The sequence below is a fragment of the Zingiber officinale genome, chromosome 3B (genome assembly GCF_018446385.1).
Source record: "Zingiber officinale cultivar Zhangliang chromosome 3B, Zo_v1.1, whole genome shotgun sequence".
Lineage (NCBI taxonomy): Eukaryota > Viridiplantae > Streptophyta > Magnoliopsida > Zingiberales > Zingiberaceae > Zingiber > Zingiber officinale.
Window position 1 is genome coordinate 123,299,349 of NC_055991.1, and position 21,928 is coordinate 123,321,276.

General features: G+C 35.1%; 1 protein-coding gene and 1 pseudogene across 12 annotated transcripts; one reads left to right on the forward strand and one right to left on the reverse strand.

Annotated features, from left to right (window-relative positions):
* The first annotated feature begins 1,237 nt into the window (after positions 1–1,237).
* On the forward strand, positions 1,238–5,835 carry LOC121967550 (RNA-binding protein P-like). Of its 12 annotated transcripts, none has more exons than XR_006107793.1 (3): positions 1,238–2,823; positions 4,416–5,572; positions 5,707–5,835. XR_006107793.1 is itself a non-coding variant. In XM_042517853.1 (2 exons), exon 1 carries the CDS (start codon positions 1,326–1,328, stop codon positions 2,811–2,813), a length of 1,488 nt encoding a protein of 495 aa, XP_042373787.1. In that variant the 5' UTR covers positions 1,238–1,325; the 3' UTR covers positions 4,416–4,684. The 12 variants fall into 12 exon arrangements, 2 of the variants coding, with proteins under 2 accessions (XP_042373787.1, XP_042373788.1); XR_006107794.1 differs by having other exon boundaries at positions 4,427–5,572; XR_006107795.1 differs by having other exon boundaries at positions 5,375–5,572.
* A 1,762-nt stretch (positions 5,836–7,597) lies between these two features.
* LOC121967551 lies at positions 7,598–19,990 on the reverse strand (annotated as a pseudogene).
* Between the last annotated feature and the right edge of the window lie 1,938 nt (positions 19,991–21,928).

Here is a 21,928-nt window from a genome sequence, read left to right on the forward strand (position 1 = left end):
TATAGTTGAGATCCATGACGCTACATGTTGAAGAATCATACGAACTAACAATAACTAAAGATAGTCCGACGATTATATTTAAAGATAAGCTACTTGCATTGCACAACTAAAGGGAGGTTGTATTAAAGGGGATAGAATAAAGCATATTTCACAAAAAATCTTCTACACACATAAACTTTAGAAGAAAGATGATATTGATGTCAACAAATTTGTTTTAGCGACAATGTAGCTGATTTATTTATAAAAGTAGTGCTGACGTTGATATTCAAGAAATTGATGTACAAGATAGGGATGCACAATTAAAAGATTTTCAGTGATTGAAATTAGGGGGAGCATCTACTACTATATTATTTATTCGTCGTTTAGGTTTTTTTTTTCTATTGAGTTTTACTGGTAAGGTTTTAATAAGGGAGTATTGGATTTTCTATTAATCATCTAAGGGGAGTCTTATAATAGATGATTGATTTTTATTTTATTATTAATTGATATATTATTGTATGTTTCTATTTATGTACCACTCCATCATCTTATAAATAGGTATGTTTGATAGAAATAAAATACAAGATAATTTTTTTTCTACTATTGAATTATAACACATATGTCATTTTTCCTTAAATATAATTCTATTTGGACATTTTGGCACAGATAATTCAAAAACTCAGGAATACGGAATGTGTCGAGGCTGGGATGGAGCCACATATAGATTTTGTAGGGTAGTTACCTCATTTTTTTTTTTAACTACCTTTAGAGATGTATAAAATTATAAAAATATTAGAATCTTGTCCCATAAAAAATAAAAATAAAGACAATACTCAAAAATTAAAATCATTTTATATAGACCAATTATTCTTCTCTCGCATCTCTCCCCGTAACCTTTGACCCCACTTTCCGTTTGTATGTTTCCTTGTGTATACAAATATCAGGGCTAATTTTCCATTCTTGAATGTTGGACAATAACAATTTTTGCTCACCAAATATAAGAAGATTAGGTCGGTTTAGGATCTTCTAATTCAGAAAGGTCCTATAAACTCATCGTTAAGATGAATTGATTAACCGATGAGGTATAATTCACTGTACTAATGAATAAATAAAGATACAGAATTAGTACAGGGATTCAGAGGGATCCCTGCCTATAATGAGTTGGCAACTCACCGATTTAAATAAATGGGCCTTTTATAAATTGGATTGTTCCAGCCCATTTTTAAAAATTATTTCCCATTTACAGACAATATATTGCCTCCGTCGCGATATTAATCATTTCCCGAACCCAATCTCATTGTGTAAACCCTAACCCTAGCGCTCTCGCTTTCGTGCTCTCCTTCGCCATGGCCAACAAAAAGCGAAAGCTTACCTCGCCCGCTGTCGCCGAAGCACCCGCCGAAGCACCTGCCGAAGAGCCTAAAGAGGGTAAGTCTCAAGAAGAGGAGAATCAGCCCCCTACCGAGGCCAGCTCTGACCCTCCGATCCATGAGAATTTCCATCCCGATGCCCCCTCCACCGACCTTGGAGAAGCAGCTGCCGAGGCCGAAAACGGAGTCGACGAGGACGAGGACGAGAACGACAGAGACCCGAATACGATCCAGCAACTCTTAGAGCCTTTCACCAAAGACCACCTCATCGAGCTACTCCGCGATGCGGCCGTGAAGCATCCTGACGTGCTGGCAGAGATACATCGCATAGTCGACTGCGATCCTGTCCACCGCAAGGTATTTGTCCACGGCCTTGGTTGGGATACCAACGCCGAGGTTCTCACTGCTGCTTTTCGCCAGTATGGCGAGATCGAGGACTGCAATGCGGTCATAGACAGGGCAACGGGCAAGTCCAAGGGTTACGGATTCATATTATTTAAGCATCGTGCTGGTGCACGTCGCTCACTTCAGGAGCCCCAGAAGAAAATTGGCAACAGGATCACTTCTTGTCAGCTTGCCTCAATTGGCCCTGTGCCACCACCTGCACCTCCTGTATCAGAGTACACTCAAAGGAAAATATTTGTTAGCAACGTTGGGGCAGAGCTTGACCCCCAGAAACTGGTTCAGTTCTTTTCTAAGTATGGGGAGATAGAGGAGGGACCGCTAGGTCTGGATAAGGTGTCTGGGAAGCCAAAGGGTTTTGCGTTGTTTGTTTACAAGACCGTTGAGAGTGCTAAGAAAGCATTGGAGGAACCGCACAAGAACTTCGAGGGTCACATACTGCATTGCCAGAAGGCAATCGATGGGCCGAAGCCAAACAAGCCAGGATTCCATTTTCAAAGTCCCGTAGCTCACCATATTGGCCTGCATCATGTTGCTGGTGGAATACATGGGTCACATATCCCACGGAACCACAATCCCTCTCTTTTTGGAGGGGTAGGAAGTCATCTCTCAAGTGCTACAAGTGCTGGGCACCTCATGGCCCCTTCAGGTGCTGGACACCTTATGGCCCCTTCAGGTGCTGGAGTGGGGTTCAACCCGGATGCTCAACCAGCTGCTGCAGTGGCTGCTGGGTTAAATCCTGTATTAGGGCAAGCTTTGACTGCGTTACTTGCGAATCAAGGATCTGGGTTGGGCTTGACAAACATCTTGGGAAACTTGGGGTCTGGTGGGGTGGCTGGAACTCCTGGGGCATTGTCAAATAGTTCTGCACATGGTTTGCTTGGTGGTGGCTATGGTGGTGGTGCTGTTGGGAACTTGAATGCTGGGATGATGGGAGGTCATAACTCGCAGGCATATGGGCAGGGTGGCTATGGGACTCCATCAACTGGACAGGGAGGAGCTGGTAGGAGCCAAACAGGACTTGGGCAAATGGGCAACCTAGGCCATTACATTGGTCATTAGGTAATCCCAGGTATAATTAATATTGAATCTTACAGTTTTCCCCCTAATTTTTTGTCTTACTTGAACTAATATATTGAATATACCAGTCTTGTTTTGTTCGAACTAGGAGGACAGAAAGTAAGAATAGGAGTGAGGACATTTGAGGGAGAGAACAATTTGTGTCACTTGTGTTTAATGGATGAGATTGAATAGAAAATTAGTATGTCAATTAATGGCCAGCAAATAACCGGTGTTGCTAACACTGACTAGTTGCTTGTTGGTTGACATTTGACAATTGATCCACCATTCATGCACAACTAATATTTTGGGATCTTCTAAATAGAGTTTATGGGAAACAAATCATAGGCATGTGGATTCAAGCCAGAAGAACTACCCCAAGGAAGAATATGCATCAAATCTTGGTTAAAATTCAAGCATAGATTTAATTCTCACTACACAATGATTTCCTCACGCCGTGGTCATGGGTTTGAGTCGCAAAAATAGTCTCTCGCAATGCAGGATATGGCTGTGTATAATAGACCCAATGTGATCCGACTCTTATCTAGGACCCTGCATAGGCAGAAGTTCTGCGACCAGGTTATCCTTTATCAAGCTTAAACTTTGTGCTTGTATCTATGCTCCTAGAAAAACATAAACAAGAATGAATGATTGAGATTGATTAGGAGAGAAAATGTTTTCTGCAATGTACATTGGACTATGAGCAATACATGCTAGGTATGGTTCTTCTGTAAATTCACTAGTGAATTACAGTGCCTGTGCTGTGAAAACTATAATACATGAAGCACATACTTGTTCCAGATAGAATTTATTGAACAAAACATTTGTTTTTTCCCCTTTTTCTTATATTAGGAATAAACAGTAAAAGAAATGTAATTCATCTTAGGTTAAGCAAGTACTTTGTCTTTTTAACTTCAATCAAATTGTTCAATCAAGAATATAATTGTTAAAATTTAAATTGGGTTATCTTTGTTATGTATACTGATTAGGTGGTCTGCAGTTGATAGGTTATAGTTCATTGGATGGCCTGTTATTTGCTATCTTCAAATAGCTTTGCATAAGCATATTCTATTGTGACTGCAGAAATCTAAAATTAGTTGGTGGAACAATACGTGTACCCAATATGACTTGTGTATATTTTTAATCAAATATTGGTATTATCAAAACTACCATGCATAAGAAGTAGCATTACATCTTCCTTCCTGTTGAAGAATTTTTGTCCAACAATCACTTAGCTGGTTTGATTTTTTCACCTTAAGTTTTGGGTTTCTATATTTGGTTTACAATTTTACATAATTAGTAGTTTGCAAAATTGAAATCCCCAAAAAATCATATAATTTTTGGATTACAAAGGTTTTGTGTATTAAAAGTACCTTTTACGACAGTGGCCTTTGAGTTTTGAGTAGAATTTTTAATGTTGTAATAAAAGTTTCATGCAACCTCTTCTATTTTTCTTGCACTGAATATTTGAAACGTTGTGTCAATTCAACTTTCGGACATTGTTTTTGGTTTAACTTTGTTTTGATCTCTGAACTTGAATGTCTAGTTTATCCTGGCGGCAAAATTTTCTATTATGCAAAGGTTTTCACACTTTTAACATTGCAGATGATTTCTAGGTGCATAAATCTGTTTTCTACTGGGCCAAGATCCTTCTGAAGTTCTGCTTCTGGGCTGAATGAAAATATCTTTTATTTGGTTTGCCATTGATTTTAAAAACTGAAGTTTTCAGCACCTCTAGTGGTACTTAAATTTACTTTAATCCTTTTATGTAGAATTTTGAGCTACTGTATTAGCTTTTAAAAGCCTATATAAATGGCTTCTTGTTATATTGTAGAAGAACATATTGAACTTAAATCTTAGACTTTTATGATTTATTTAAGTGCTCTTTACTAATTTTCTAGTCACAGGTATATATATTTTAATTGATAAGAAACCTATTTTGTTTATGATTTTGCAACTTTACTAAGCCCTACTTATCTTTCGAAAATGGCTGTTGATTGTGAATACTGGATTGCACTGCTTGTCCAAAAGTTGTATTTTTATTCATTTATTTAGTTTTGTAAAATATGGGTTTGAAAAATTCTTCTTGTTTGATTCCTTCTGTGCACCATAATATCTTTGGAACTTATGTATATTGATGCAATTGGACTAGTTAAAATAAATTACCTAATTTTGTGTGAAATCTCAGCACTTGTCTGATACCAGTGCATTATTCTCTGCACATAATTTGTCTAGTGCTCTGTCCAACATAGTATTTAGAAATCTGCACTCGATAAAAATCTGCGAGTGTGAAATATAAAGTGAATGTCGGTGATATAGATGAACAATCCAGACCAGATTGAGATAAGATGGAGAATTGAAGCTAGAAAGCTAGCAGAATTTGGGAGACGGGCACGATGATGAAATCTGTATTTATTGGTGGTATGGAGTTCCCATTTTAAATTAATTGTTATAGTCCTCTTTTCTTTTTTTGTTTTTGATGGGAATTATAATGGTCCTCTTAATCATGCCGATGGTAGTGATGATGATATGACAGTAATCATTATATTTTGGGTTTTTTATAGGACGCTAACTTTCCTACTATTTGTTGAGACTGAGCTCATGACTTTGCCTTAGTTGCTTAAGTTTACAGTAGAGAATTCTGCCAAGACAAAAATTTAGGCAATCGAGTGTGTTGAAGGCAAGGAATATGACAAGGTATTGCAGGAGGATAGCTCTCGAAGATACGTGATGCAATTAAGAGAAATTGGCAGGATATATTGGTAAACATTTACACCTATAAATAAGTATGCATGTTCTAGATGTCTTCAATAGCACTTTTCAACTTGAATATTACGTTTTTTTTTCCCTTTATTGACATGCGTATTGGATTGCTATGTTGTGATGTACACTTCAGTTGAGGACGTTTCTTCCACGGTCGAGTCAAAGAAACATACAGTTAGCCGTGCAACTGGTAGCCTTAGTTCCTTGAACTATAGAGTATCGCAGGTAAGCAAAGGGTAACCGACACCAATAGTGAGCTAAAGAAAAGAAAGGAGGAGAAAGGACGCAGGTCAAGAGCTTATATTTGACCTGCCTTGCTTTAACTGATTCGTCTGACAATTTTGGCCCGACCGTGTAGCCAACACGAGCTTGTATTTGACGCTTCCAACGTATCACGCCTCTCAATTTGTATCATGCTTTTTGCTCAGCTGACCCAATTAATTTTTGGAAAAATTTGCATGTAGCTCCCATTTATTTAAACATTGCATGTAGTCTCCGGTGTTAAAAAATTTTATTTTCATTTTCTAATTAAACATAGTTAATGTTAATTTATCTAATTATCTTTTATATGTTTTTAAGTTAAAAAATCTAAAAATAAGTATATATTTTTTTTTAAATTTAGCTTATTAAATTATATTTTGTTATATTTTTTATTAAATTAAGTATGAGTTTTTTTTCAATTTAATTGGATGAAAAATATATTAGATTTTTTTTTAAAGAGTATTTAATTAAATAAAAAATATACTAAACTTTTTTTAAATGTTATTGAATTTAGGAAAAATGCTCCCTACCTAAATATAATAGATATCAATTTATTTAATTGTCTTTAAAAAATTTAAAAATGAGTATAATTTTTATTAAATTTGATACATTTAACTAGAATTTAGTATATTTTTTATCAAATTGAGTATGATTTTTTTCTCATCTCAAATGGATGAAAATATATTAAATTCTTTTTAAATAGTATGAAAAATATATTAGATTTTTTTAAATGGTGCTGAATTTATAAAAGGAATTATATTAAATGAAAAAAAAATTATACTCAATTTAATAAAAAAATATACAAGAGTGGAAATAAGGTTTTTTGAAAATGGATGTAAAATTAAAATTGTATTTAGAGATTTTTCTCTAATTTACAACTTTTTCCCCCCTCTATTGTGGTAAAAAGATAATATGCTCGCCCCCAACGTCCCCGTCAACTTGTCTCAAGGTCAACACGGAGGAGGTAAATCACGGATGGCTACTAGCCTTTGGAATAGTGATTAGCACATAAAGGAGGTATTTACTTCGGTTTTGTCGAGATTCGAACCCCAGACCTCATTGTGATAACACCTCATGTACTAGTCACTAGATCCATCCGAGGGGACATTTTTTTTCCTCCTCTAACTATTTGATCCACTAACCTAATTAATTCATTGGTGCCTCTAGCTTGGCCTATTTGATCTAGTGAGTTGAGCTAATTGAATGTATTTTTAACAGGTGGCCAAATTATATTTACTTTTAGAATGAAAAAATAGATATTTTTTATTTCTGTAAGAGTAGTGAATTTCAGAAATTGATCTACAATTATCTTCACTTTTTTTAACCCATATATTTAATTTTTTTAAACCAATTAATTTGATTCAATTCCACATGAATTTACCATAGACTACCAAATAAATTTGAAAAGCACTGATGGATTTTGAGCCATCACGAATGACATACCCTATCAGAGATTCACAAGGGGGTGAAAGTGGGATGTTAAGCACGAGAATAACTGGAATCCAATTGATCATTTAATCAACCATATTGAGCGGTCACGCGGCAACGTGCTTTTGAGAGAAGCATTTAATTGTTTTTGCTTTGAATGAGCATATATCTCATGCAGGAAGACAAAAAAAACCTCAGGAATATTGATGCTCAATGTCTTAATAAACCTCAGGAATATTGCATTTAATTGCTTTTGCTTGATGATTAATTAATTTTTTTTAGTGGACAAGAACGAATAGGGTCACAACTTTTTTTTAAAGCAAATACACATGGCCTTTAACCTACAAAATCCTTTGCCTTTACTCAAGGATTTGCTGAAATTAAATGGTTCAAAGAAAGCTCGTTAGATGCATCAGCCTGTCTATCCATGCTATTTCAAGTCCCGTCCAGACACCAGATGCTCAATGTCTTATACCCCCAAAAAAAAAAAAACAACTAGCTGGGGAAATAATGTCCGACAATCCCGTCATCCGAACAATAAGTAGATTGGTACACCTCTATGGAAGTCCATCTCTACGTTGGCAAACACATACATTTCATTATCAAAATATTTAAAAAATTAATTGAGATTAGAAAGTTTTTGGTTCACTAAGCATAACCTGCAATATGAGATCCCGGCATTAAATGACCCCATACTGAAACTTGGGATTTCTCATGGTTACAAGGCAAAAAAAATACAACGTACCCATCACTCTCCTGCAAGAACATATAGATCGTGATTATACAGTATTAAGAGAAAGGACTTTGCAAGTGAATTACTGATAAGAAATATTGAATAAGAACTTGAGGAATGTAGTAACATACCTGAGTCTATCAGCATTACAATCTAACTTTCCATTTTTGCATCCAAATCCAGGCCACTGTGACAAAAGGTTTTGTCAGATGATAATTGCATGCGTGGACCTAGATTAAGTATGAGAATGATGAATCATACAGTTGTTTAGCCTCTTCCTTCATTTGATCAATAGCATTCTGCAGATCAGAACATGCAGATTGGATCTCTATGTTCTTAAGACATAATTCCTTCCACTGTGTGCATTTCAGCATTTGTTGTGCCAGTATTTTTTTGATTTGAACACAAAAAAACTTGATGACTGAAACTTTCTGTCACGATTAACTGCTTCTATCATTTTGTCGTATTCCATTGCTGTAGCTTCTAATCTGAAGTGAAACTTGATTAGTGTTTTGAAATTTTCATGCATAAGTTTTCAAGTTAAGTCGGTAAGGTTATATATTAACTATCACATACTGTGACAGGGACTGTGCATATCAAATAAAAAGGGTAGCCTGGTGTATGAAGTTTTCTCCCGCCAATGTGAGAATCCCGCAGAAGAGTCGGACCACATTGGATCTATTATATGTAATCTTACCTTGCATATCAAATACAAAGAGAAAATTATAAGATCAGACACTGCACCACTTCTCCATTTGGATTAATCCCATGAACTTCTTGACAATATCTAGTCTACATTACTTGATCAACAACGGTAACGCAACCACTTGCACTGCACAGTAGTCCACCAATATTTTTATTCATTTCATGAACTTGCTTTTCACCATATGCAATATTCTCCAACGACTTTCCAGAAAGCTTAGATCCTTTGTATCATTCCTTCACAAAAGTACAACCCAAGTTCATGTGAATGCCCCCATCTTACCCATGCACAAGGACAATCTTTAGCAAAGACAGCTAAAAGGTTTGGCCAAGGATAATCATAGTTGTTGCCTCTTTATTTTCTTGCTATATAAAACCCCCTTTACCCAAGGCACCACTACAAGCATCCAAATGGCAAGTTTACACAGGCCAGGGATTTGGCAAATCAGAATGGAAGCTATTCAAGAATCACTTTATGAATTAGGCCAAGTTTCAGGGAAACTCAAACAATCATCATTAACAGATTGATTGCATAAGGGTATTGATGCTTTGACAATGATTTATCTGAATAATAAAATAGGCAGCCAAAGGCACAAAGGTATCAGCAATGCAATCAAATTAGTTTTGATGCAAATAGGGGAGCATTAAATTTAAGGTAGCAAAACAAGCAATGCACATATAATATTTGATCTGGATTCTCACATATGTTATGCAACATCTCCATGTGATTATGGACACAACACTAAAACTCTTTTCATGATGTCACAAGCATTCTTACTGATGTTCATATTTCAGATAAATAGGCCTCGTTAAAATTAATATTGTCTTGGTTAATTAATCATTAAGTATAATATTTGAATTACATACAATGTATTTTTTTTTCTTTTTCTTTTTCTTTTTCTATCAAATATACCACTTTCCACCCTCAACTAGGTATTAGAGCAAGTTTTAGGTCTTTCATACAAAAGTTTCTTTACTCAGTTTCTCATTTATGCCCTGTTTATTTCAGAGGACGGAAACAAAAATTGTGGAAAGATTTTTGTGGCAAAAAACTTTTCCTCATTTACTTTGTAAAAAAGGATGAATTATTTTCCTTTCTTTTGTTTACCTAATGGACTGAAAGATTCATGAATCCATCGACAGATCATTTTTTTGTTGATATTTTTTCTTCCACCCTAATCGAATAGAAAGCAATTTCCTTCCAATAAAATGCAAGCCTAATTTCTCCCATTTGAGACGGCTTTCTCCCATTTGCAACTGACCTCACGGCAGACGGCGGTCCCCTTGCGCAGCGGTACCACGAGGTTGCTCACGGGGCAGCCCATGATCTTTTCCTTTTTTTTTCTTGTTGTTTTCTTTTCCTTCCCTTCCCCCTGCCCTAGAGATCTTTTTCTTTTCTCTTTACCTTCCTTTACCTTTCCCTAGAGATTTTTTTCTCCTTCGAATTCCTTTCCCTCTCCTTTCCATCATTCTGAGTAAACAGAGCCTTAAAGCGACGCCACATGTCTGACGTTGTGGTGCCATCTCCTTCCCCTCCCCTCCTCTCCCCTCTCCATGCACTCATTTTAGCCCTTCTCTTCATTCGCTGTGATTGATCCCCCATCTCCATCCTATTGGTGCCTAGCTACTTATATAACATCTAGGTTCCTGTATCATCTAGCTTTAGTTGGCACTTCACTCATTGATCTTGTCACTGCTTTACATCATCCTTAGACAGACCTGCATATACTTCTCACATTAACACCTCATTTCTATACAATATCATACAATCATTAAGACATCCAGCTGTTTGCTCATGAGCTTGTTGTCTTCCCTCATTGTTCTGTCGTAAACACTAGCCTAAAAGATCAACTTCTGTCCACATCAACTCCCACTAGAGGCTATCTCGTCATGACCTACTCTTGCCCTCTATCTTATCTTATCTTTGTTGTGGAACATAGTCCATCTACTAAAGGTATGCTCCCATTCAGACCCATAGGCATATGCCCTTAATGGCCAAGGCAAAATTGTGATTCACAACAAGAACCCATCTTGCCTAACGGTGGAGCCAAAAAAAAAAAAAGGTAGTCCGATACACAAAGCTCCCGCCATGCAGTCCCAGAGAAGGATCCATTGTACGCAGCCTTAGCCTGCTTTTTACAAGAGGCTTTTCGAGTATTCAAACCCGTGACCTAACAGTGGAGCCAAATTAAGCTAATTGGCACACTTAAATAGATGGGCGAATAAAACACATTGGTATTAATAAAATGAAACTTCTAAATTAAAAGTATGTTTATAACAATATAATCATAATCTTTATCATAGATATTAAAATTACAAATATTAAAATTTGGTATTTTATAACCAAGATATTAAACGTAGTAGGTAGTTGGCCCACTGCCTAGAGTCTAGACAAGTGCCTTAGCAGTTGAGATTAAAAAAAAAATTAGAGGCATACATTTAAGTTTATAGTTATAATTTCTTAATCCTCTTTAACACTGCAAAATCACATACTAAAAATCACTAAACCCATAAGAACAAAAAAATAATTATATATCACATTGCAACTAACAAAAGAAAAAAAGTGTAACCTACAATTTGAAATCGACCGAAGTGTCAAATTTCAAATTGAATTGTTTCCAGATTGAAATTGTTAGCATCATATCTATACAGATTGAAATTGCAGCAAACTACCAGAATGAGGAGTGGGGAGCAAAGCAGAGGGGGGAAAAAAAGGTATTCTGGAGACTAGTCACAGTCTGCAGAAGATCCAAACAAGAATCGGAAGCAAAACAAGAGAAAACAAACAATTGAGCTTTCTTGAAGCTATGGAGGTTGGGATCAGGGTATTGAGTTAGCTGGTGCTAAGGAGGTTGGCTCTGGGCGAACTGGAAGGGAGGTATTGGTGCCAGGAATTTAAAGAATGTTATGTGGTGGCATAGTATGGGCAAAAATTAAAGCAGGTAATATGAAGTGGATGGTCAGAAAAATGAAACTGGCATCACATGCAGAGTGGTATCAGGTGAAAACCTAGAAGTGTTAGTGATTATAGCGTCATGAGTCGAGGAACAGAAAGCAGGGGATAGCTAGAGGAATGGGAAGGAATGGGTTGCTGACATGTGGAAAAAATGAGAATAAAGGTGTTCAAAGGTTTTGATGGATGTTAATTCCAGTTAATACCATGACAAGTGAACAAAAAAGTGCTGTAAAAGAATCCAACTTTTTCTTACTGAACTTACTAGATCATATAGGTCACCTAGGCTATCCACCTAACTCATTTTAAAAGGCTCGCTTGTACCTCCTAGTCCCCAAGCAAATTGATCTCCGCTCAATACCACCTAGGTGGCCGCCTAGGCCAATTTTTGAGTATGTGCAGTTTTATGTAGTACTAGAAAACCATCACTACACGTAAACTTATACATTAAAAATCATCACTCCATTTTACATCTTTATTAACTATTATAAAAACATTTTACAAATTATTTATTATGCTAAATCACAAACTTATACATTATAAAGCATCACTACATTTAAACACACGGTAAAAACAAATATCACTTCATTAGTTTATCAACTGTAAATCAAAAATTAATATTAGAATACATTTCTAGTAAAAATTTTAAAAATAATTTTAATGGCATTGTCATTTATATTTAGTTTGGTAACATAGAATACATTTTACTTTTTTTTTTTTTGAAATCCATCCCTAATATGATAAAATATAACATGTTTAAAAAATCTTAAAAAAGAAAGTATGTAGATCAAAAAATTTTAAAAACAAATCTAAGAATAGATTTAATAGTATATTTGGGCATATTTACTTGTACAAGAATGATATTTATTTATAACTTCAATCAAAAATAAATATTACTCAAATTATCATTGCAACAAATAACACTAATATTGTCCTTTTGAAACTAAAACAGTTTAGAAATTCTCATTTGATTAATGAGATGAAGTCATAGAGAATAGCTAATTGTTTCAAAATTTCTAAAATTTAAAATGTAACAAAATAAATATTTTAAAAGGTAGTAACTGATTAATATTCAAAATAAGTTATTTATAAATTTCTACGAGATAACGTATGCTATCCTAGAAAAATCAAAATCAAGCAAAAAAATAATGTGTGAATAAGCATAATTTATGTTAACATAATTAATAGAAAATAATCTTAGCAAACTAAAATACTTTACTAAAAACAAGGGTATAAATAAGGACGTCTTTTCATAAAAAAATGCATATACATAAACAAAACAGAAAATTCTTATTAAAACTCTAATCTCATTATTCATCTGAAATATTTTCATCAAATCTTCCATCGATTGTGACATTAAAAGATTTCGATCTTCATTTTTCTCATAGAAATTCCCTCAACTTTTTTTCTTTTATCTTGTGAGAACATTGTGAAATCCTACTCTCTCTTTAGCAATCAATTAAAAACTTCCACTTCATTTTAACACAACTCAAATCTTCAATTAGATGGGAATTGAAAAATTATGTACTTTTGAAGATCCAATAAAGTTGACAACTACATTCCAAAGCACTAGGCTATCAAAGTACCTCAATTGTTGCTACTGCATACCCTTTTCAATATATGGAACTTTTCTCTATTTTGTATGATGAGCTAGACATTGACAAATGATCTAGCTTGATGAGGAATGCAAGAGCTAAATTTAGTCTCACATTCATTATTTGGTCATCATGCATAAAATTGGGGTACTATGTATGTCTGATGTAATTACTTTATTCTACTAAATACAATTGTTCAATTACTTCCAACTGTTGTCAAATAAATTTAACCTGATTCTTCAAGATCTTGCATAGACCTTCTTTTGACATATGAATACATCAAAAAATATCTGCTATAGAAGAGTTTCAGTAACAGTATTCATAAACTGTCAGACCTCAGAACAAGTGTATGACAAATGGCTGAAGAAATTTACCTGGATAAATACGATTCCGTTCGTTTGTTCTGAAGCTTCCAGACATCAGCACCATGATTCACCAGCAACTCCAGATTTTCAATCCTTAAGAATCAAAATAACAAAGGGATTTATTAACAGCTACCTTAGCTGAAATAATGTGCACATGCATTATGTAACACAAAGTGATTACTGGTGACAGAACAAAAGCAAGTAATTCCAATTACATATTGCATTCTATGAAAGGGTAAATTGCTACTTCTTATCATATTGAACACCAAATTAATTTTTTTTTTTTTTATTCATGATGTCATGTAAAAGATTAAGAGTAAAAGGCAAGAAAACTTCATGAATCTGTGATTTGAGACATAGTATAGTGTTGTGACTAGGTTTCTATTGGATGCAATGAAAAAATATGAGACATTGCGGTGCGCAAATATGCTTTCCTAGTACAAACTTAAGTAACTAATCATGTCATGATCTACTTAATCTCTTTGCCAAAACTAGTGGGCTAAATTTGCAAGAACTAAAAGTATCTCTTTAAACCCATAAAAAATAATCATATGAAATATTTAATTCAGCAATTTTAAGAATCCAAGCAAGTTCATTTCATTCAATAAAGACTTGCCTAATAACTTCATGCTGTACAAGGCTTTGTGCATTCCGTAAAGCCAGCCTCCAAGCAGTAACATCATTGCGTTTGTTTGCAGGTGGAGGTTCCAATCCATAGCGGGACATCTCCAGAATTGCCGGAGGCTTGCCAGCTCTGACACGTTCATATTCTCTAGCAAGCATAGGGTGATCCTGAGAAACAGTTATCAGTAACCCAAGGTAGAACTGTAAATGTGACACAGCATACACTGGTATGATTTTTGTGATGATGTAGGTTTGTTTAATTTCACAGGTAAGCAAATTGATAAGGTTAAAAGGAAAGTTAACTGGGTTCAGAAGTTATTAGCTGATTAAGATATGCGTATGCAATTACCTGAGCAGTCAGCAAAACTAGTAATCAAGTATTATGGATGAAAAAGTTTGAGAGTTGCATTAGGCTTACAAAGCCAGTGTTTAAATTGTCTAAAAATATGAAACATAAATCCTAATTTTATTTTTCGTGAAGCTAGGTTGTCACCTATAAGTGACATGAGGAGCTTTCACCATCCAAGTACCTTGGCATGCATAGGGTGTGTTGCATAAAGCTTGTTAGGGACCAAATTGTAAATAGATAATGGCCCAGTAGTAAATATACAAAACACAAGGACGTAGCTATAAAGAGGTATTAAGCTAATCTCGCTATCTATTGTAGAGAGAGAGAGAGAGAGAGTTAGCGGGGACTATTTAGGGATAAACTCCATTAAATTTTCCTCATCTTAACATGATATCAGAGTCAATACTTATTTTGTACATTTTTCTTCCTTGTGATTGTCAGGATCAATCCTTATTCTTCCTGTTTACTCCAGTTCTTACAAGCAACTTTGGATCAGAACTTTTATTCTCCCAGACGTTAAACACCTTCCTTGTGTAAGTTGAGAGTCTTGAGACTTTTGTTCTCTCAGGCTTTCTTCCATGCATTAAGCACCTTCCTTGTCTGGTCTAGTCAGACAGAGTTTCTTTCTGCATCTGAATAAAAAATCTTTAGTTGACGTTGAGCAAATCCAACACCAAGCTCCAAGATTGATTCTCCTAGACTCCTAGTTTTATTCCCACTTATTCTCATCAAATTCAAGTTCAATGTTATTGTCAAGCTCCCCTTCCATCATTTGCATATTCAAAGTAAATCCACCGCCTCCATGAATTTGTTGGTGTTCACTTTAATCCACTCTAATTTTCAGTTATACATGTTGAAGGAAGATTTCAAAAACAACTGTTTTCATTGTTTTTCTCTCCTCAGCTTAGAGAGAAAGAGAACTATTTAGGGATTAAACCTAATGTTTTTGTTGCCACAGGGGCCAAAAGCACCTTCCTTGTTCGAGTCAAGACTTTTGTTCTCTCAGATTTTCACCCAGACATTGGGAACCATCCTTGTCCAGGTATACGCAGACATAGGGTTTCTTCATTCATTTGTGAGGAAGACAAAAGTAGTTGGTTGATGTTGAGAAAATCCGATGCCAAGCTCCCATATTTGTTGCCCTCTTATTCTCAGGAAGTCCAACACCGAGGTTATTGTTAAACTCCTGTCTCTGCACCTTCAAGGTAAATTTCTAGCTCATACACATTTTCCTCCCAGCCATGGCTGCCATAAAGTTGTTGGACAAGTTATTGTAGCTTATCACTATCACTTTCCTAATCTTTTATTCCTAAATTTTCTATAAAATTACTGTTAGCATCAGACCAACAAAATAAATGAATTGATCCACAACATTTGCTGGCAACTTTGTTTACATTCAAGATTCTACTGAAAAAGGTGGTCGACAAAGGCCTTAAGTCTCAGAGATTGTACTAGCTACCTCTTCCTCCATCTCATGCACTTATGGCCAAGTTATTTCCTCTATAGATGCACAGTTGTTGCAAAACTTGTGAAAAATGGTCAATATTTTGCCTATCTTTAAGTGTATTGAGTGTGAATCTTATTAGCTAGGAGACATGTTCAATACTCACTCCCTAACAGTAGTCATAAATGTGCTTTTATTTACACTTTTTTTCAGTATATTTTGAAATTTGGGGTCCTAATTATGCATGGGCAAAAATTTAGCTTCAAAACACTTGTTACCTTCATTCATGGCTACTCTACAATAACAAAGATTTTGATAATGAAAGAAGTTTCTAAAATTTATTCTACTTGTGTGTCTTTAATGCGGAAACAACCACTCAATTTGAAGTGTCAATTAAGATTTTATGCTCGATTACACTCTATACTTCCTTGTCCAATAGTTACTCTGCTTTTTATTTCTTCTTTAGCTATATATTTCATTCCTAAGATATTCTGGACACTTGTTAATCCGAATTGGAGATACACAAATGAAAACGATATGACAGTATTACAATATAAAGATACCTGAAGCTAGTTCATCTTTCCCCTTGATAAATCTATAGTTGGTTATAGGTAAGTGTCAACTAAGATGTTTCCAGAAGGAGATCTATTAAAAGTTTGATTAGTGGTCCATGATACACTCTGATTTTTGATGTTCATTATATAGACATCTCTTCTCCTGTGGCTAAGATTTCTTCCACACATCTCTTCCTCACTTTGGTAGCAAAGGCCACTTTATGAGTTAGTTATTAAGAATATCTTCCTTCGTGGTGGTCTTATCAAAGAGACAGACATGAAGCAACCTCTTGGTTTTGTTGCTTAGGGGGAGACTAGCAGCCTAACAGCTGAAACAGTCTCCTCAAACATAGTTCAATAAATTCAACATTTATCTTATTCAATTTAATTGTTAACAGGATCACTTAACATTACATCTCCTTTTTCAGTCAGGTAAGTATATCCTTAACGTTTATATTGATGATATGATCATTATTGGTGATGATGTCAAGTAAATCAATAAGCTGAAAGGGTACCTTCATCAGTGCTTTCAAACCAAGGACCCCGATGACCTAAAGTACTTTCTTAGTATACAAATCATCCATTTAAAGGGACACATTTATATACCTCTCTCTCAAGGAAAAACATGTTTAAAATGCTTGAGGAGGCTAGTATAGATAAGTTAAGCCAATTAACACTCCCATGGACCCTAATATTAGATTCTTATCGAGTGATGGGGAATTAGCTGATCTAGCAAAGTACTCCAGATTAGTTAGAAAATTAAAGTACCTTACTATTACAATCCCGACATCTCATTTTTTCGAAGCGTGATTCACTTAATTTCTAGAGTCTTTGATGTCATGATGGTTGAGAGGCAACACTCAGAATTTGAAGTACTTTAAAAATACTCAAAGAAAGCAATCTTATACCAAGATCACGCTGATCTTCAAGTTATGGGGACACTGATTCAAACTAAGCAAATTTTTCCCACAGAGAGATCCACATTGAGCCAATATATTCTTCTACCAAGCAATCTGATATCTTGGAAGAGCATGAAAGATTTAAGTGCAGAGATAAAATACGAGATTGTGGTTCTACCATAACTGAGTTCATTTGGAGTAGACAATTAATAAATAAGAGATGCTTCCATATGCCCATTGACTCCTACTCATTATTTTGCTAAACAAACAAGCATATAGACATTTGTTAGTTAAATTGTTAGAGAAAAGGTGCTATTCATGTAGACAATAACTTCTTTTGCCAAGTTAGCAAGCAAATTTGCTGACTAAGTTCTGAGAAGTTCTAAAATTAAATACCCTTTTAACAAGCTAGTGTTTTACAATTATTTTGAACTAGCTTGCAAGGAACCTAATTATAAATAGAGAAGGGTGTAGTTGTAAACATACATACAAAACATGAGGTTGATATATATATATATATATATATAGGCAGAGGGGACTACCAAGGATTAGCCCTAATAGTTATTCAATGAAGAGTGAAGGGGCTAGGTTACTATATCTCCCATAGAGCTATAATATTCGTACTTGATTATGAATGGTTGAGATTAACTTGGTAGCAGTGAGCCAGACAATTTGTCATAAATTCATTGATAATTATTTTATTGAGAACTTACTCGTTTCATCTTACCCCAGAATTACATAGGAGATCATCTTCCTTCGAACGTAAATTTTAAATCATAGAAGGATAGGATTAAGCCTACTACCAGAAATGGGCATAAAAGAGATCTTAAAAGTTGTCACAAATAAAATTGAATGCCCCATACAAACTTTGTAAAACAAAATAAGCAATCTACTCAAACCTTTTGGCTCCTGGATTAACTTTAGAGGCTTAGATGGTACAAGGGAAAACCTCTAGTTGTCATGAAACAATAACAAATAATCCAAATTACGTATACTTGGCCAACTGCTAAAATCTTGAGATCGCATTTCTCCATCTTATTATACATTTATTCTCTCCTAATCAATAGACCAATTTGGTAGTACGACCACAACAAAAAATGTTCATACAAAATTAGGTGTTTAATCAAGTTTGGATTACATTATGCATGATTTTTTTCTTTATGGTGTCCAAATGAGATGAATTATTACTTATTAATAATATCAGAATGTAAAATTATGTCAATCATCTTAGAAGACTTTTGCAAAAAAATTAAAAGTAAAATGATATGTGTTTGTACCATTATTGAAACTCAAATTTCTGCAGGTTGGCGAAGCGCTTATGGATTATAAACATGTTTACCAATATCCAAAATGCTTACAAATTGTTCTAAAGTCAAATAATCAGAATATGCATGGCAAATGGTAAACAATTTAACATTAACGCGTAAGCTGAGCAACATGACTCAGCTCTTGAAGCCTAAGAAAACGACTACTTTCAATCATCAAATCTAGATGATAGTCAATTTTATTATGATCCCTAGATGTCTAAACCAGATGGAATCTCTTGGCTCGATGCTTTCTTACTAGATTTTCACCATGGTTCTAAAAAGCCTCTATTGCTGCCTAGCTAAATTTTGAAAGGGTCCATAGCGACCAACCATGACCGTTTGTGGCATATGTGGTCTGCACGTGCAATTTAAAAACCTGAATTAATTTTTCCAAACCAAATTAACTTAACACTCAAAGTTAACTATTTATAAGTTTGTACCTTGTGAGTGTCAGTTTCAACACCTGTATTTACTAGTGATAAATAATATTTTAAATAATGACCACATAGGCCTCCACGTGCTGCATTTCTATGTTAATCAGTGAGGCCAACACATATTGTCTACGTATGCTTTTTGAAACCCTAGTTTTCACCAGACTGATCTCCATTGAAACTAGTCTGACTCTCCTTGCAGAATTACTTAAATGCAAACTTCTTGGACCAATGACACAAACAGCTAGCTGTGATGTTTGATAAACAAGCTCTAATAAAATGCACATTGCATAAATAATTAGGCATAAATCCACGATAAACCTAAAAAAATATATAACATTTTCAACCAACCATTACTAACTGAAATCTAGAACTTCCTTTATATATATATAGGAAATCGCACGGGCCTGAAGAAACCCTAACCTTTGCATCATACTCGGAAAAACAATAGCAAACTATAAGGAATCAAAGGAAAATACCTCAAAGTTAACTTTTGGGAGGGGTGGGAGTTCCCGCAGAAAGTCAGCTGGCTTCTTGGTGCCCCTCCGCATTTCCTCCTCGACGAGCCGGTCGACCTCTGCGGCTACCCTGGGATCGCCGTAGTCATCGTCGATGTAGGGCAAAGCATCGACGACATCCGCATCGGGACCGGCAGACCACGCTTCGCGGACGGCATCCGGCGCCGCCTCTAGCATGAGGATCTCTCTGGTGGCCATGCTCTCCCGCTCAGTAAAAGGGATAGGGCATGGAAAAAGGGCTCCGAAGAAAAAAAACGGCCGGGCTTAAGTTCATACCCGCGGTTAATAGGATATTTATTTACTGGTATTTTATTAAACCGCTCACCCAATTTTAACTTTCAACTTTCACAAATACGTACTTTAAAATTCATCAAATTATGTAATACCATTAGAATTCAGTTATGGTAAAAAATGCACGGTCTGCTCAAATTTGCAAATTTAAACACTAAAATGAGTTAAATAATCATCTATCAATTTTGGTCAAAAGTACTCAATCCATTAAATAAAATGAGCACGTAACAGTTTTTAATAAAAATAACTAAAACATTTAAAGAGATTATGTGTAAAATGTAAATCCCGTCAGACTAATAATGGCAAAAGATACATCAATCATAAATTTAAAAAAAAAATATGAATGACCCAAGATAGGAAGACACTGAATCAATGAGAACCCATCTCCCCCTATTTGTACCCGTAGATAAAGGAAGAGCAAAAGTAAAAAACGAGCGTTCTTGTGTTTTGAATTTTGTTTTTTATTTTTTTTTAAAAAAGTATAAGACCATCTCATTCCAAAGGTAATTTATGGTCCTTCCAGGTTAGACTATCCTATATTATGAAAAAATTAATAATACAAAATATCTTTATACCTCCATTGATATAAGGCTTTTCAAAAAAGCCCAAGAGTAAAATCATGAGGACTTAGGCTCAAAGTGGATAATATCATACCATTGTGAAGATATTTAAATTTTTTTCGATCCAACAATTGATATCAGAGCTTGAACTGCCAGAAGATTTAACCGCCGACTGTGTACAAGAGATATGATGTTCGGATCAAGAGGACCAGACAAGACTTCAGGCAGGAAGTCCTAGTTACGACTAGGCAAGGAAGTCCTAGTAGGTCGGATGGACCGAGGGGCAGGAAGACCTGGTGGGAAAGATCATAGGTTTATAAAATAAAAAGATATCTTCATTGGTATGAGGCTTTTTGGGAAGAGCCCAAAAGCAAAAACATGAGGGCTTAGGCCCAAAGTGAACAATATCATACCATTGTGGAGATATCTAAATTCTTTTCGATCCAACAAGTAATAGTCATGAATATTCAAAATCATGGAAGATCAGTCTATATCGATCACTCTCGTCGAGTATCTTATATACGTTTGTAATTAGGGATGACAATGAAAAGGATTCGGATCGAATTTAGTCAATCCCAAAACCCGCTTTGTCAAAAATAATAGACTTGAACCCGCCTCGCTTACTTTTTCAACCTGCCCCCGCCCTGAACCCGCTCAAAACCCGATGGGTTCGAGGTAAAATCTAAAAAAAAAAAAATAGCTTAAAAATTATAACCCAAAGTCTGAACCCTAGAAATAAAAATTTTTAAAAATATTTTAATTATTTTTTTAATTCAAAAATTAAAAAAAATAAAACGAGTGATATCCTGCGCGCGCGCACAATCACGCACTGTGAGGGCGCGCAGGATATCAAAATCTTATATATATAATACGTGGCAGGTTCATTGAAATCAGTAATCCGCCTCAAACCAGCTTCTAAACCCAGTCAACGGATTTAAACTCGCCCCATAATATGTTTGAGCAGGTTTAAACCCGCCCCAAAACGAGACGGGTTTAATACGGGCCTAGATTTAAACCCGACTCATCTCTTTTAAATCTTGAACCAACTAAAAAATCTTAAATGCTATACATATTGTAGCAACTACAATTTCGTAATCGCTACAATGTGTCCTTAATTTATTCAAAAACATTCATGTTGTAGCAGTTATGATTTTCGTAACGGCTATAAAGTGGATTCAACCATGTTCATTTACTGTTTACGTTTTAATAGTTACGAAACGTAGCTATTGTAATTGTTATAGCAGTTATGGTTTTGTAGCTACTACAACACGAATTTGACATGCTTCCCTAATATTCACGTTATAATAGTTATGAAATTGTATTTGCTACAATATATGTAAC

Excerpts from the sequence above, each read along its gene's own strand:
- LOC121967550 (XM_042517853.1), top strand. The coding sequence starts at position 1,326 with ATGGCCAACAAAAAGCGAAAGCTTACCTCGCCCGCTGTCGCCGAAGCA.